The sequence below is a fragment of the Salvia splendens genome, chromosome 8 (assembly GCF_004379255.2).
Source record: "Salvia splendens isolate huo1 chromosome 8, SspV2, whole genome shotgun sequence".
NCBI lineage: Eukaryota > Viridiplantae > Streptophyta > Magnoliopsida > Lamiales > Lamiaceae > Salvia > Salvia splendens.
The window spans coordinates 34,516,760-34,530,430 of NC_056039.1; the positions used below are offsets into that span (position 1 = coordinate 34,516,760).

The following is a 13,671-nucleotide window of genomic DNA, read 5'->3' on the forward strand; positions in this document are numbered from 1 at the left end:
CTTCTTCCTAACGAATTGAATGTCTGAAATAGAAAAATACTATAGTTACTCTTGTAAGTACTTGGTAAGTATACCAAAGAATGTAACACAATTACGAGATTTGTGCATAGAAATCCCAAAGGGGACTAACGCTAAAAAAACTCCAGTTTTGGGGGCTCGAGCCCACCCTAGTCCTGAGGGCAGTGTACACAGGGATTTTGAGCCATTAGATCTCACAGGAGCTAGATTCCTCCAGGTTTTCGTCCTCGATGGCTTTTAGCACACAAGTTTGGGACGTCTAGATCTGAAACTCGCACGTTGCAGATGCCCGAGGGGATGGATCTTTTCGTATTAGTATATCTCATATTTTGATTCATCAATACATTATAAAGTCATCTGATACATGTGATGTGCATTACCGATTTACAGCATAAATTGATGAAATAAATTACGAAATACGAATATTTATTGAGATAAAAGGTAACACCAATATAAGTCAGAAACACACTAACATGTACTATCTAACTTAAATTCATTGGCTCAACAAAGATAGACAACACACAGAAAAAACTCTTAAAAGGATTTTGATCTAAAACTGAAAGATGGTACAGATTAATCTACTTCACTCTGCTTTCTCCATCTCCTGAATGGTGCTAGAAACCAGGCATAGCTGCTTCTGCTGCGGTCACATCGTCCGAAACGAAATCTGCCATGTAAACGAGTGTTAGTCGACTTTACAATCAGACATCTTTAGCCATACAACAACTGCAATTAACGTATCAACGCAAAAGCTTGGGTCAAAGGGTACTCATATCCAGATTTTCACCCGATGGCCTTGTGAATGTAAATTGAACTTGAAAACGAACCCAAGACTATTTTTTTTCAAGGTGCGATGAAAAATAAGATTGGAGAAATCAACTAGGGGCGACATTTCACCTCCAAGGCCTAAAGGGAGTTCGATAGCTAGCTTTTTCAGTCGTTCAAAGCTGATTGCACTAACTACACCATTGAACATGATCAAGTGATGCAGATCTGAGCCAAGGCTTACCACAAACTAGGGAGGATTACACGAGTTCTAAGACGAGGGCCGAGGCGCCTCCTCCTCCATTGCAAACACCACCAACACCATACTTTCCGTTCTTTTGCCTCAAAACCTGAAATGACAAGATTCGAACATCAATGAAATTTTATTTTAACTCAGAAACGAATCAAGCAAGATGCACAAAATCTCCATGCTGAATGATCCACGAGGAATTTGTTTTGAATCGAAAGATTAGTTGAGAGAGGATAAAATACCCCCAAAAGAGTGACCAAGATACGAGCACCACTGCAACCAAGAGGATGCCCCAGAGATACAGCTCCACCGTGTATGTTAACTCTTTCCTGCAAATAATATATACATATAAAACTTTAGAACAATGTAATTTTTCTATCAAAAACACATACAGGTAATGAAGTGTAAACATCTTTACTTTTATTATATTGTTTTATTTAGTAAATTTAAAGGTTAGAACTCACCGGACTAAGATCCAATAGCTTCTGATTTGCAAGAGCCACAACTGCAAAAGCTTCATTGATTTCGTAATAGTCTACTTTAGATGCTTCTATACCAGCATTCTTGAGTGCTTTGGGGATTGCTAGAGCTGGGGCAGTCGTAAACAGTTCCGGAGCCTGAAAACATACAATGTAAACTCAGCAATTACAAACTGATGAGCACGTAGGAGACGAGATGGTTCGAGATTCACAAAGAGGACGTATAAGCACACATACATGAGCGGCATCAGCATATCCAGAGATCTTAGCAATGACTGTAAGCCCAAGTTCAAGAGCTTTCTGTCCACTAACTAAAACAAGAGCCGCGGCACCATCACTGAAAAACCAGATCAAATTCATTAGTACTTAATTAATAAATCAAGTTTCAAGGAAATTTGCCCATATTATTTCAATTCTGCGGAGTCGCGTAACTAAGATTAACTGTAAAGGACAAAAGGGAATATGCAGGACGGACCTTATGCTAGAAGCGTTTCCAGCTGTGACAGTTCCGCCCGTTTCCTTGAAACTCGGCCTTAGCTTCCTCAATTTTGCAGCATCAAACTGACCAGAGAAAAAGGAGTAGTCAATAATGAAAATTCATATATTTTACGTATTGAGATACATCGTGGCCTAATGAGATTAACATTGTAATGCTTAATGCATTTAAAGACTGTTGGAATAATGACTTTTGCTAAAAACAACAAATTCTGGTAGTATATTTTTAGGTTTCACCTTTCCAAGACCTTCATCCTTGTCAACAATGGTGGATGGTCGTCCTCTCCCACCGGAAACTTCAACCTGAATCCACAAAAAGGACATTTATAAAGCAACAACGTAAAAAATGAACTGCATCTATAGGTCAATATCCAGTTATCTTACTGGAGTAATCTCCCAAGCAAAGGAATTGGCATCTTGAGCAGCAATTCCACGCTCGAAACTTTGGACTGCGAAATCGTCCTGCACAAAATAAGCATTGTTATAAACATAATACCAATAGCAATTGGCTGGAAATTTGGAAATCAAATTAATAAAATATATCCTTTAGAATGCAAAAACTTGCAGTGGAAGTGAATTTTGGATAATAAAATTTGTGGAGTCGAAGCAACAAAGAAACACCTGCTGCTCTCTTGTAATGCTATGGTGCTCAGCACATAATTCAGCGCACACACCCATGCCCACGTCGTTGTAAACATCCCAGAGTCCATCTTTCAGCATTCCATCAACAAGAGAGTCATGCCCAAGTCGAGATCCTTTCCTAGAATATGCCAAGATAAAATGAATAAGTGGTTTATTAGCATGGCAGCATTTCTCGTTTTAACCAACACTGTTACATAGAATAAGACTATCAATATTTATTTCCTTAATGTGAAGTGAATACCAACCTCGCCTCTGCGATGTATTTTGGGGCATTTGACATGCTTTCCATGCCACCGGCCACAACAACGTCATTGAGACCCAACTGGATGCTTTGTGCTGCTAGCATGGTTGCTGCCAGCAGACAGAGAATATTTAATGTCACGAGACTCTCGACCAAAACAGAATACTACCAATTAAGTGATACGTTGAAGCACAATCAAAATTCTTTAGGAGATTATCGTATCTCAGATGCTATGAAACTGACCTTTCATTCCAGAGGCACAGACTTTGTTGATGGTTGTACAGACTACTGAATTCGGGATTCCGGCACCCAATGCTGCCTGGCGGGCAGGAGCCTGTCCTAAGTTTGCGCTAAGTACATTTCCGAAGAAAACTTCTTGTACAAGTGATGGATCAATAGTTGCTCTCTTCAAAGCACCTGAAAGTTGGTGGTAGGTAGAAATAATAGATTAAACACCCATAAACTCTGACATTGAAAGATTCTATTTAATCTGGTTGTCGTCTTACTCTGAATAGCTATAGATCCGAGCTTTGTTGCCGGAACTGATGAAAGTGAGCCAAGAAAACCACCCATAGGTGTCCGAGCAACACCCACGATGCAAACATCTAAGTTGCAGAAAAGGCAAGACAATAAGCTTTTGTCAAGAGTGAAAGAGTACATCAAATACCAACAAAAAAAGAAGATGCTTTATGGTTTTGAACTATAAAGGGCCATAAAACCGAAAAGAGAAGCCTTTTGAGAAAGGAAGGGAATGCTATACAAGAACATGATCAGTTACAAAGTACTAATATTAATATGCAGCAGAACGCAGATACAAATAAGCAAAGGAAATAGTACATATCTAACTCTAGATAAAAGCCATACTATACATGTCTACATAATTATTATAAAGCACTCTCTAAACACGTAGTTTAATGGAATTCTTCATGTCATTGAACACTCTCTAAACTCAATGTGCGATACTTCAAGCTTAATTAATGACTGAATATTGATAAGTAAAAGCACCCCAAGATTCGACAAAAAGTGCTAACAAACAGAGAGGGAAGCAAAATCTAGCATTAGCATGTATTGCAGCTAGTTGATGTTGATGCATACAAAAAGGTACCTTTTGGATTGATTGAAGCAGCTTCTGGTGCCATGATCAACCTTGAGCAAAATTAAGCCTGTTATAAACGAAATTCATCGAGATTAAATGCAAAACTGATACAAATCAAAGAGCGTGAAGCTGCAGAGGTAAAAAAACACAATCTTGTGCATGATCCTCAAATTTCTAAAAGATGTTGTTTTTTATCTCTTCACAGAAGAAGCATGTTGTTAGCTGTTAGGTAATCAACAATCCAACCTATTATTCAAAAGTAGCCAATCAAGAAATAGTAAACAACAATTCAAATAACCAGAGTCACTAAAGGCCAGCTGATCTAGTCTGATTTCTCTTCACACACACAATAACACGTATAGATCTCCAACAGAGTAAACAAACGAACAGCTTCAAAAACACATGAATGGTTCGAGAAATAGATCTAGCCAAAAACAATAAATCAAAAGGGAAAAAAGGCACTGAGAAATTTGCAAGAAACAAGAAAGGCCATTTTGAAGAAAATCTGATCCCAGATAAGATTCAACACTAAAATCATACACATTTACAGAAACAAATATTTACCTGAAGAATGGAGCAGCCAAAAAAGATTGTGAGCGATAATGGAACTCCAGCAAAGCTCGTTGTCACCTATATATAGAGAAGGGGTGGGTGGATGAGTGGCTTACTGTGTGTAGTGTGTGAGTTGGTGGAGTTTGAATATTTAACCGGCTTTCTTGACTCCACACTCAAACAATCGTCACTTTTTTTATACTCCTTCAAAATATTGATATAATGCTAATCTAATTATAGATATTATGATAAAGATTGGATCTTTGTTTCAAATGATTAGAGGCCAATCTCATTTGGGAATTGGGACTTTAGTATTCCGAAATGGGATTTTTTTTTCTTATTTATATGAATATCATATTTATTTGCAGGCAATCACAGGTGGGTTCCATAACAATTAATAGCTGTATATTTAGATAAATAAGTTTTTATAAAAGCATCTTTGATGGAGATATGGTTGAGAGCTTGAGGTTAATATTAGGGGCATGAGGTGTACAAGAATTATATTTATAAACAACGATGCATAGTTTTTAATTATACTTTTTATTTATTATCTATCTTACTACTATATCTTATTCCAATTGCTTGCCAATATACATAACTTAGACTTGTAGTTATATTATACTCCATCTGTCCCTGATTAATTGTCACTCTTTGACCGGGCACGAGTTTTAAAAATGTAAAGAAAGTTGGTTGAAACCCACTTTTTATATTGGTTTTATAATAAAATGTGAGTGAAGTGAGTTAGTGGAATGTGAGACCTACTTACCATTTATGGTAAAAAAGAAGTGTGACAATTATTGAGGGACGGACCGAAATGGAAAAGAGTGACAATTAATCAGGGACGGATGGAGTATGAAATTAGGGGTGCGTTAAAATGACAACACCTCTTAAAGTGACACTATGACAACACGTAGCCTGCAATACTATAAACGCTATACTGCAATAGTATAAACGCTACACTGCAATCTATAGATTGCAGTCTAGCGTATTGGATATTGCAGTCCAATGTATTAGATATTGCCGGCGTGGTAAACTTCAATATTATTGTGGTAAGACTGCAATATTCAATGAATAACACTGCAATATGGTAATTTAAAATTAGAGATTTCCTATTTTATCTCTCCGCGTTTTAATTGATTCAGCAAATCCTGCCACATGGCAGCTTGACAAACACACAATTTTCAGATTCAATGGCCTAAAATGGTGTAGTGTCACAATAAAGAGTGTTTTCATCTTAATACATCCATATGAAATTATATACTACTATGTCACAATCCAAATCATGGCATATTAGTATGTATAGAAAGAGTCCTAATTACCATAACTAAGCATGAGTCATATTAAATGTAAAGTTTAAATATATGAAAAATATTATAATATTTATAAACTAAAAGTTACAATTAATATGTGATTTGGATGAGTGGATAAAAAGGCATGGTTTGCTTTGCTCAATTACTTTTATACTCTCTGTTTTATAAAAGTAAATTTTTTTAAAACAGGTGAGTTTTAATATAAAATTAATAAAATAAGAAAGATAAAAGAAAAGTGTGTTAATAGAAAATAGATTCCATTTTATTAAAATAAATAATTACAATAAAGATATTATTTTAAAATGGTAAATAAAAAATAATTTTTATTTTGAATAGACAGATTCAATATTAAACTCTTGCGATTTGATATGGGAATGATATGGGAAAAGTCAGTGGATATGTGTGCCTCGAAAAGGTTTGCATAGTTTTTGTCTACTTGCATTTACTTAATTAAATTTAATAACGCCTAGCTTATTTGACCTAATCAATTATTTAATGTATCATGCCACCTCTACCGCATTCATATGACTTTTTGAGTGATTAAATATTTTTTTTTTCTTTTTTGTAATTACTCCCAATGGTCCATATCAAACTAAATATTTATGTGTGATACATTCATAGATAATTAACCAAGGCATTAAACTAAACATCAAATGGTTATAATTACTACAGCTTTTTAGTCATTAAAATATAAACAAAACTTACAATAAGATTGAAATTCAATTCCCTCTTAATCTCATATTGGCAAAAATATGATGGAAGTGCTCTTTTTTAACTGCATTAAGAATAACATTAATTTGATGTGCAATATTAATATATACATGACAGAAGTTAAAAATTATTTTTGTTGATAATACAGACACAAAGTTTAATGCGTTGAAGAGGATAATTGCTCAATACTCCTAAATCAGTATAAAATAATACACACGTTTTAAAAAATAAAATTATTGTACATGCATGGTAAATAATTTCATTAACAAATCACTAATTGTCTTCAACCAAAGTCCACTATGTTATGTTATGCTATGCAGTTAATGGGCATTAATTATAACATGTGCTCATTTAAAATGATATAGCGTAATAAAAATACAAAGGAAATAAAGAACAATTATATAGAATACAGTATATCTTTCGAGGGTGTTCAATTTGCATGATTGCATTCGAGATTAAATTTGGAGTGTTTTTGGTTCATGAGATTCAATCTCACGATTCAATCCTAGATGGATAATCATTGGATAATTAGTCATAGCTAACCCCTATGACTAAAATAATCTCACAATTCAATCCTAGATTGTATCTTGGTATTATTTTATCTTAAAAACCGAACACCACCTTGAAAGATTAAGCTACGAATCAATTAACCATTAATCAGCCCATCTTAATACGGCAGAATACAGACTGTCACGATGCGAGATTGGATCAATCAATTTACTACTACAAACAGAGCTTAGTAATCATCGATCCAATAAAAAAATATAAAGAAACCGATCGAATATAGACACGTGATTTTAAATCATACCAACCCAACTTTATATTATGATTATTATCCTTAAATTGTAGGAGTAGTACTAGTACAAATAAATAGGAAAATACAACCATGGAAAATATACTTTATAATATTACAAACACATTATATGTTCATATAGTATCGATCGAAAAAAATGATTTTGTTAGCCTTAAAAAATTAGTACTAGTATGATGATTCCGCGAATTTTTGATGATGATAAATGCTCGTAAAAATAAATTACGACACAGAGAATTTTACGTGGTTCGATTTACAGAGGTAAATCTACGTCCACGGGGAGAAATGGGGGCAGGTTTGTATTGCTTGATCTGCGAATTACAGCTTACAACACAGACTTGCTATATGATTATTTCTCTAGAGAGATTCTAACCCCTTTCTACCAGATCTAAGTTCTATTTATACATTGAACTAAGATCGTGGCTTACATCATCACTCTAGGTCGTGGAGGTCGTGTAGGTCATGGCCTAAGATCGTGGCCTGAGTTGACGCCACGTGGTAGTGGGTGTGTTGGAAGTTGTGGAAATCCTGCATGGGTCCACTAACTCCTTGTTCGGTCGAAAACTGAGACCGAACTGCTTTGGTTGCCGATCTGAGAGTAGAGCTTGATGCCGACCTATGAGCAGAGCTTGATTGGTTGGCTTTTACCGAGCTGTAGGCTGAGGCCGAACTCTTTGGTAATGCCGAACTCCTCCGAACTCTTTGGTAATGCCGAACTTATACTCTTCCTTGGGCTTTGGGCTGATGGGCCGTCACTGCTGTTGGGTTTGTTTAGTTCGTACCCCATCACTACCCCCCCCGAAAGACGAAGTGAATCACTTCGGCGAAGCGAGTCACTTCGGTATTCTGGATAAAAGTACGGGGGAGGCTGACGTCAGGGGACATGCCTTGCATGTGACTGCATTAAATGCGACAGTAAAATCCGGCCGTTGAATCCTGAAAAGGTGGGATTCGAAACGGTGCGACGATTTTGAAATCTTCGCCGAATCTGATAAATATGCTCTTTCCTCCTCATTTGAACACCTTTGCTGTTGCGTCTTCTATACTCTCTCTTTCTCGAGAAATTTTCTTCCGCTTTCAAGAGCTTCTTCAGACTTTCTTCACTTTCAAAAAGTAAGAAAAATGTCTTCTTCTTCTTCTTCGGTGTCGGGTAGCGGTAGGAAAGGGGATAAGGGGTCTTCTAGCCGGAAAGAATCCGGGGAGAAGACCGTAGAGTATTTTCACAGTATCTTGAGTAAGGATACTGTGATATCCCTTCACGAGAAATATTTTTTACCTGGGGGGAAGGCGGTGGTTCCCGACGATGATCATAGGGCTAACGACCCGCCGGAGGGTTATGCCACCGTTTACGAAGCCTGCTTAGAATGCGGGCTTCGTTTTCCTCTTCCCCCACCTTTTGTAGAGCTTCTTGATTTTTTTCAACTCCCTTTAGGTCAGGTGACTCCGAACTCTTGGAGGCACTTATCGGCTTTTGCTGCCGAACTGCGTAGGCTAGATAAGGATCTGTCTCTGAGGGCAATCCTTAATTTTTTCCAGTTTAAAAGGAAGGGATCTTGGTTCTACTTGATCCCCTTACAGCCTTTTAGGGCCTTCTGCCGAACCAAGTGGCCGAAATGGCAAAACCGTTTCTTTTTTTATAATAGGACTTCGGCTCCGGGCTTTCCTTGGAGAAGGCCGAAGTCCGTGATTCCCCATCCTCGGTTAGAACCGTTGGCCGAGCTCGAGGGCGAGCTCAATAAGATTCCTATGATTAGGAAACAGTATTCGGAAACTGAGCTCGTCAAGGGCGACCTCGTGTTCAATATCTCGTCTTCGGACGAAGAGGCCGAGGGTGAGGATTTCTCTTTATCTTTATGCTCTACTGCTTTAACGAAGAAAACTAACCTTGTTTTCTTGCTTTTTGGCAGTGTTCATGCTGAATAAGGCTATCCGAAAGTCCTCCGAGCTTGAGGAGCCGGAGAAAGAGAAGGCTACCAGCTCGGCGCCTGATGCCGAGAAGAATCCGAAGAGGCAAAAGACCTCTTCGGGTCCAAAGAAGCCGGAGTCGACTTCGGCAAGTAGGAAGGGGAGGACCCAGAAGCCCCCGAGAGCGCCAGAGAAAGATGTGGTCTTGGCGCCTCCTTCGGAGCATATCTGTGAGCCATTTTTATGGCCCACGGACTTCGCCGAGGTGAATTGTCTTCTTGATTCTTTGGCTTGGCTTCTGTCCTGTATTTTTGGTGCCCTCTGTTGACTTTTTTCCTTGTCCATTTTCAGAGGAACGATATGCTCTCCAAGCTCGTCGCCGTCGAACTCTCCAAAGCGTCCAACGACTATGCTGAGATGCAGAGGAAATTGGCGGCTGCTTGTCACCGGGCCGAGCAGGCCGAGGCAAACTTTGAGAAAGCCAGAGCTGCTAGGATTTCGGCCCAGGATGAAGCTCAGTTTGCCAAAAACCAGCTCGTCATCCAGCGAGAGCAGACGAAACGGAGTGATGCTGCCGCCGTGGTTGCCCAGGGGGAGGCTCTCCGTGTTTACACGGAGAAACTCTTTTTGAGTAGCCAGTTCTCGGCTTTTGTCGGTAGTCTGGTAAGGCTAATTGCCGATAAGGGCGAGCAGGGGGCCGACGTCGTACTGCCTCTGTACAGCCGAGAGATAGCAGCTCGGCTTCAGAATCTGCCGCTCCTTGAGGAGCTCGCTTCATCTTCGGTCCTGCTTTCTGCAGACCGAGTCCGGAGTTGTCGAGCTGATCGGGACGAGAACCTGGAGGCTATCTTTGCCTCCGTGGGACCCGTTTCACCCGCTTCGACTTACAACGGAGAGGGTGAGGCCGAGCCGCTGGAGCGGGAGGCCGAAGTCGAGCGAGCCGGGCATCCGGAGAAGGAAGCCGATCAGGAGACGCAGCAGATCGGCTACGGTGGCGCCGAGCAGGCTGGGGAGAGCAAGGAGGCAGAGGCTGAAGCTGAAGCAGAGAAGGAAGCTGAACCTCACCGAGAAGGTGGAGACGAAGCTAGCGAAGTATGATTTCGTCTCCCTTCTCTTAGTTTAGTTTCTTCCTTTATGTAAAATGGCCTTGAAGCCCTCCTTGTATAGAAAAATTTTTTTTTTTTCTTATGAATGAAAAAATTCTTCTTTCTGCTCTTGTGTCTTCGTATAGCCTTTCGTACTCTCTTACTCCTGTTGTGGTTTACTACCTGCTCGGTAAGCTGAAAGACCGAACTGACGTAGCTGCTTTGTATTCTTAACTCTCAAGGAGCTGGAGGTACTTCACTGGAAGCGGCTGTACTCTTCGGCTTTAGACGAAGCTGAGAAAAGAGCTATAGCCGATCAGACGAAGAATGACGAGCTTCTGGCTCGTTTAGTGAAGCTGGATGCCGATAATAAGGACTTAGAGTCCGATAAGAATGATCTGGAGGCCGAGCTGAATACGACCATTGCTGAGAGGACTGCGTACGAGGATTACATCCGTGTGCGCGGGGGAATGACCATATCAGATGTTCAGAGTCGAGTTGACGAACTGTGGGAGGAATATAATGTACTCCGGAGGAACAATGCGCTGGAGAGCTCGGCTTGCCAACAAGTCGTGACATCATTGCGGCGCTGGGCTTCTCGGTACAACATTGTTCTTTCTCGGCGCCCCTCCATAGAAAGATTCCTTCGGCATATCGTGCCAACAGATGCTCGCACTCCAGATCAAACCTTTGATTCACTTGCTCAAAACCGTACTCCAAGTCAGCAACGAACTCTGGAACAGCCGGAAACGTCAAGACGAGAACAGGCTGAAGTTCGTAGAGGAGCTGTGATTATGAGTGAGCAAGATCAACAAATGCTTCGTGAAGAGACTCTTCGCCGCCGAGGTGCTAGGGCTTCCCGGGCTCAGAGAAGAGGTGGCAGGTCGATTAGAGCATCTCGTCGACCTGCTTATTCTGCGGCTGCCTGGAACGCCCGAACTCAGCTTCACGAGGATTTTGTGAATAGATGGCTCAACTTTAGCAACCCTGGACAGTAGAATAGTCCTTTGTAATAGCGTAACGCCATCTTGTAGGGTAGCGGAGTTGTGTGCCGAACAAGATTTGAAAATGAAATTTTGTTTTTGTTTTCGCTTCTAACACTGTGTATTTACAGCTTGGCGAAAAAATTTCATCGTACTTGTCCTCGGTCTTATGAAGTAAACTTCTTTGACCGGACTTGTCTTTGGTCTGATGAAATAAACATCTTTGACCGGACTCGTCTTTGGTCTGATGAAATAAACATCTTTGACCGGACTCGTCTTTGGTCTGATGAAATAAACATCTTTGACCGGACTCGTCTTTGGTCTGATGAAATAAACATCTTTGACCGGACTCGTCTTTGGTCTGATGAAATAAACATCTTTGACCGGACTCGTCTTTGGTCTGATGAAATAAACATCTTCGACCGGACTCGTCTTTGGTCTGATGAAATAAACATCTTTGACCGGACTCGTCTTTGGTCTGATGAAATAAACATCTTTGACCGGACTCGTCTTTGGTCTGATGAAATAAACATCTTTTGACCGGACTCGTCTTTGGTCTGTGTTCTAATTTGGCGATTTTTGTCGCCGGGATCGAACCTTCCCTTGTCCTAATTCGGCGAGTTTTATCGCGTGGATCGGACTTTCCCAGTTAACCGAAGTGGTCTTATGCAGTAAACCTCTTTGACTAGACATGGTCGTCCTCGGTCTTATGAGGTAAACTGCTTTGACCGAACTTGGTCGTCCTAATTCGGCGAGTTTTATCGCGTGGATTGGACTTTCCCTTGTCCTAATTCAGGCAAGTTTTATCGCGAGAATCGGACTTTTGTTGCAGTTCGTTTCAGACGAAGTGCTTGATTCTTAAGCAGAATTGTGGTCTTGTATCCTCTTTAGAAGCTTTGACACACAATCGTTGGCTTGTATGTTCTAAAAAGGGGATCAGCCTTTGAAGAACGAGATACCTCAGTTTTATTTGTAAGAGACGACACTCACATAGACAGACACAACGCACGTAGAGACGAGAACAAGTAAAAAACAAAGAAAACACATAAGACTGACTGACCGGACTGTCTCTTACAAATGGAACTTTTTGAGGTTGGAAACGTACCATGTTCGGGGTACTTGTGCTCCTGACGTGAGTCAATTTGCAAGACCCTTTGCCGAGGACTTCTGACACCCGATGTGGACCTTCCCATGTGGGTTCGAGTTCGCCCAGCTTTTCTGCTCGGCTTACTTCGTTGTTTCTCAAGACGAGATCTCCCACTTGAAATTGCAGCTTCTTCACCCTTTGGTTGTAATACCGGGCTACTTGCTCCTTGTACTTGGCTGCTTTTAGGCAGGCCAATTCTCTTCTTTCTTCGGCAAGATCTAGTTCGGCTCTCAGTCCGTCACCATTCATTTCTGAGGAGAAATTGAGTTCGGGGACTGGATATGCCGATCTCAACCGAATCACGGCTTCAGTGCCGTACACCATCGAGTTCGGCTCCGGTGTGACTTCGGTCATTTCGCCGGCCTCTGATTCCGGCTGCTGTGATTGCTATGCTTGATGGTGCCGAACTGATTGCTCGGCACTTTTAAGCGCAATCTGCGAACACACTTGCTCTTTTTCGATCACCTCGGATGACCGCTATCTCTCCTTTAGTGGAGAAGGTGTTCGGCGAGGATGCCTCTGATCGCTATGACCGGGCTTCTTTTTGTCTTCTCTAGATGAGCTGTCTAAAGACCGTTTTCGACGGTCTGCCTCATCGGCACGAGAAAACTTGTCCGCAATGTCCCACATCTCTTGAGCTGTTTGCGGACCGCACTCCACGAGCTTTCTGTAGAGAGCTCCGGGCAGGATTCCATTTTGGAATGCCGAAATGACAAGTAGATCATTGAGATTATCTACCTGTAGGCATTCCTTATGGAATCTCGTCAGGAAGTCGCTGATCTTTTCGTCGCGACCTTGACGTATAGAAAGCAGCTGAGCCGAAGTATTTCGGGCTTCCGCTTTCTGAAAGAACCTCCTGTGGAAAGCATCCATCAGATCTCGGTAGGATCTAATGCTGCCTTGAGGAAGGCTGTCGAACCACCTTCTGGCGTTCCCGATGAGCAGCTCGGGGAACAGCTTGCACATATGGACCTCATTGAGACCTTGGTTCGCCATATTATACTGATAGCGTCCCAGGAAGTCATGAGGATCCACGAGTCCGTCATAGGTTATCGACGGAGTTCGGTAGTTCTGTGGAAGGGGAGTTCGGGTAATATCGTCCGAGAACGGAGTCCTCAATGCTCCGTACATGGCGAACCCGACATTTCTTCGGTATGGAGGAGATGGAGTTCTCCTGTGAT

The 13,671-nt window shown here is 41.0% G+C and overlaps 1 protein-coding gene across 1 annotated transcript; it reads right to left on the reverse strand.

Moving 5' to 3' along the window:
- Positions 1-427: 427 nt before the first annotated feature.
- Positions 428-4,726, reverse strand: LOC121744984 (acetyl-CoA acetyltransferase, cytosolic 1-like). Its single transcript, XM_042138708.1, has 14 exons — positions 4,551-4,726; positions 3,996-4,053; positions 3,397-3,495; positions 3,134-3,307; positions 2,895-3,000; positions 2,629-2,767; positions 2,392-2,469; positions 2,245-2,310; positions 1,988-2,073; positions 1,750-1,849; positions 1,498-1,650; positions 1,276-1,362; positions 1,028-1,133; positions 428-685 (listed from the first exon to the last, which is right to left on the reverse strand). The coding sequence occupies exons 2-13, from the start codon at positions 4,027-4,029 to the stop codon at positions 1,044-1,046; spliced, it is 1,212 nt and encodes a 403-aa protein (XP_041994642.1). The 5' UTR covers positions 4,030-4,053; positions 4,551-4,726; the 3' UTR covers positions 428-685; positions 1,028-1,043.
- Positions 4,727-13,671: the final 8,945 nt, after the last annotated feature.

Coding starts and splice junctions, on each gene's coding strand:
- LOC121744984 (XM_042138708.1), bottom strand. CDS start 4,029: ATGGCACCAGAAGCTGCTTCAATCAATCCAAAAG. Junction 2,311..2,391: donor TTGCTTGGGAGATTACTCCA/GTAAGATAACTG, acceptor TTGTGGATTCAG/GTTGAAGTTTCCGGTGGGAG. Junction 1,134..1,275: donor TCTTGGTCACTCTTTTGGGG/GTATTTTATCCT, acceptor TTGTCATTTCAG/GTTTTGAGGCAAAAGAACGG.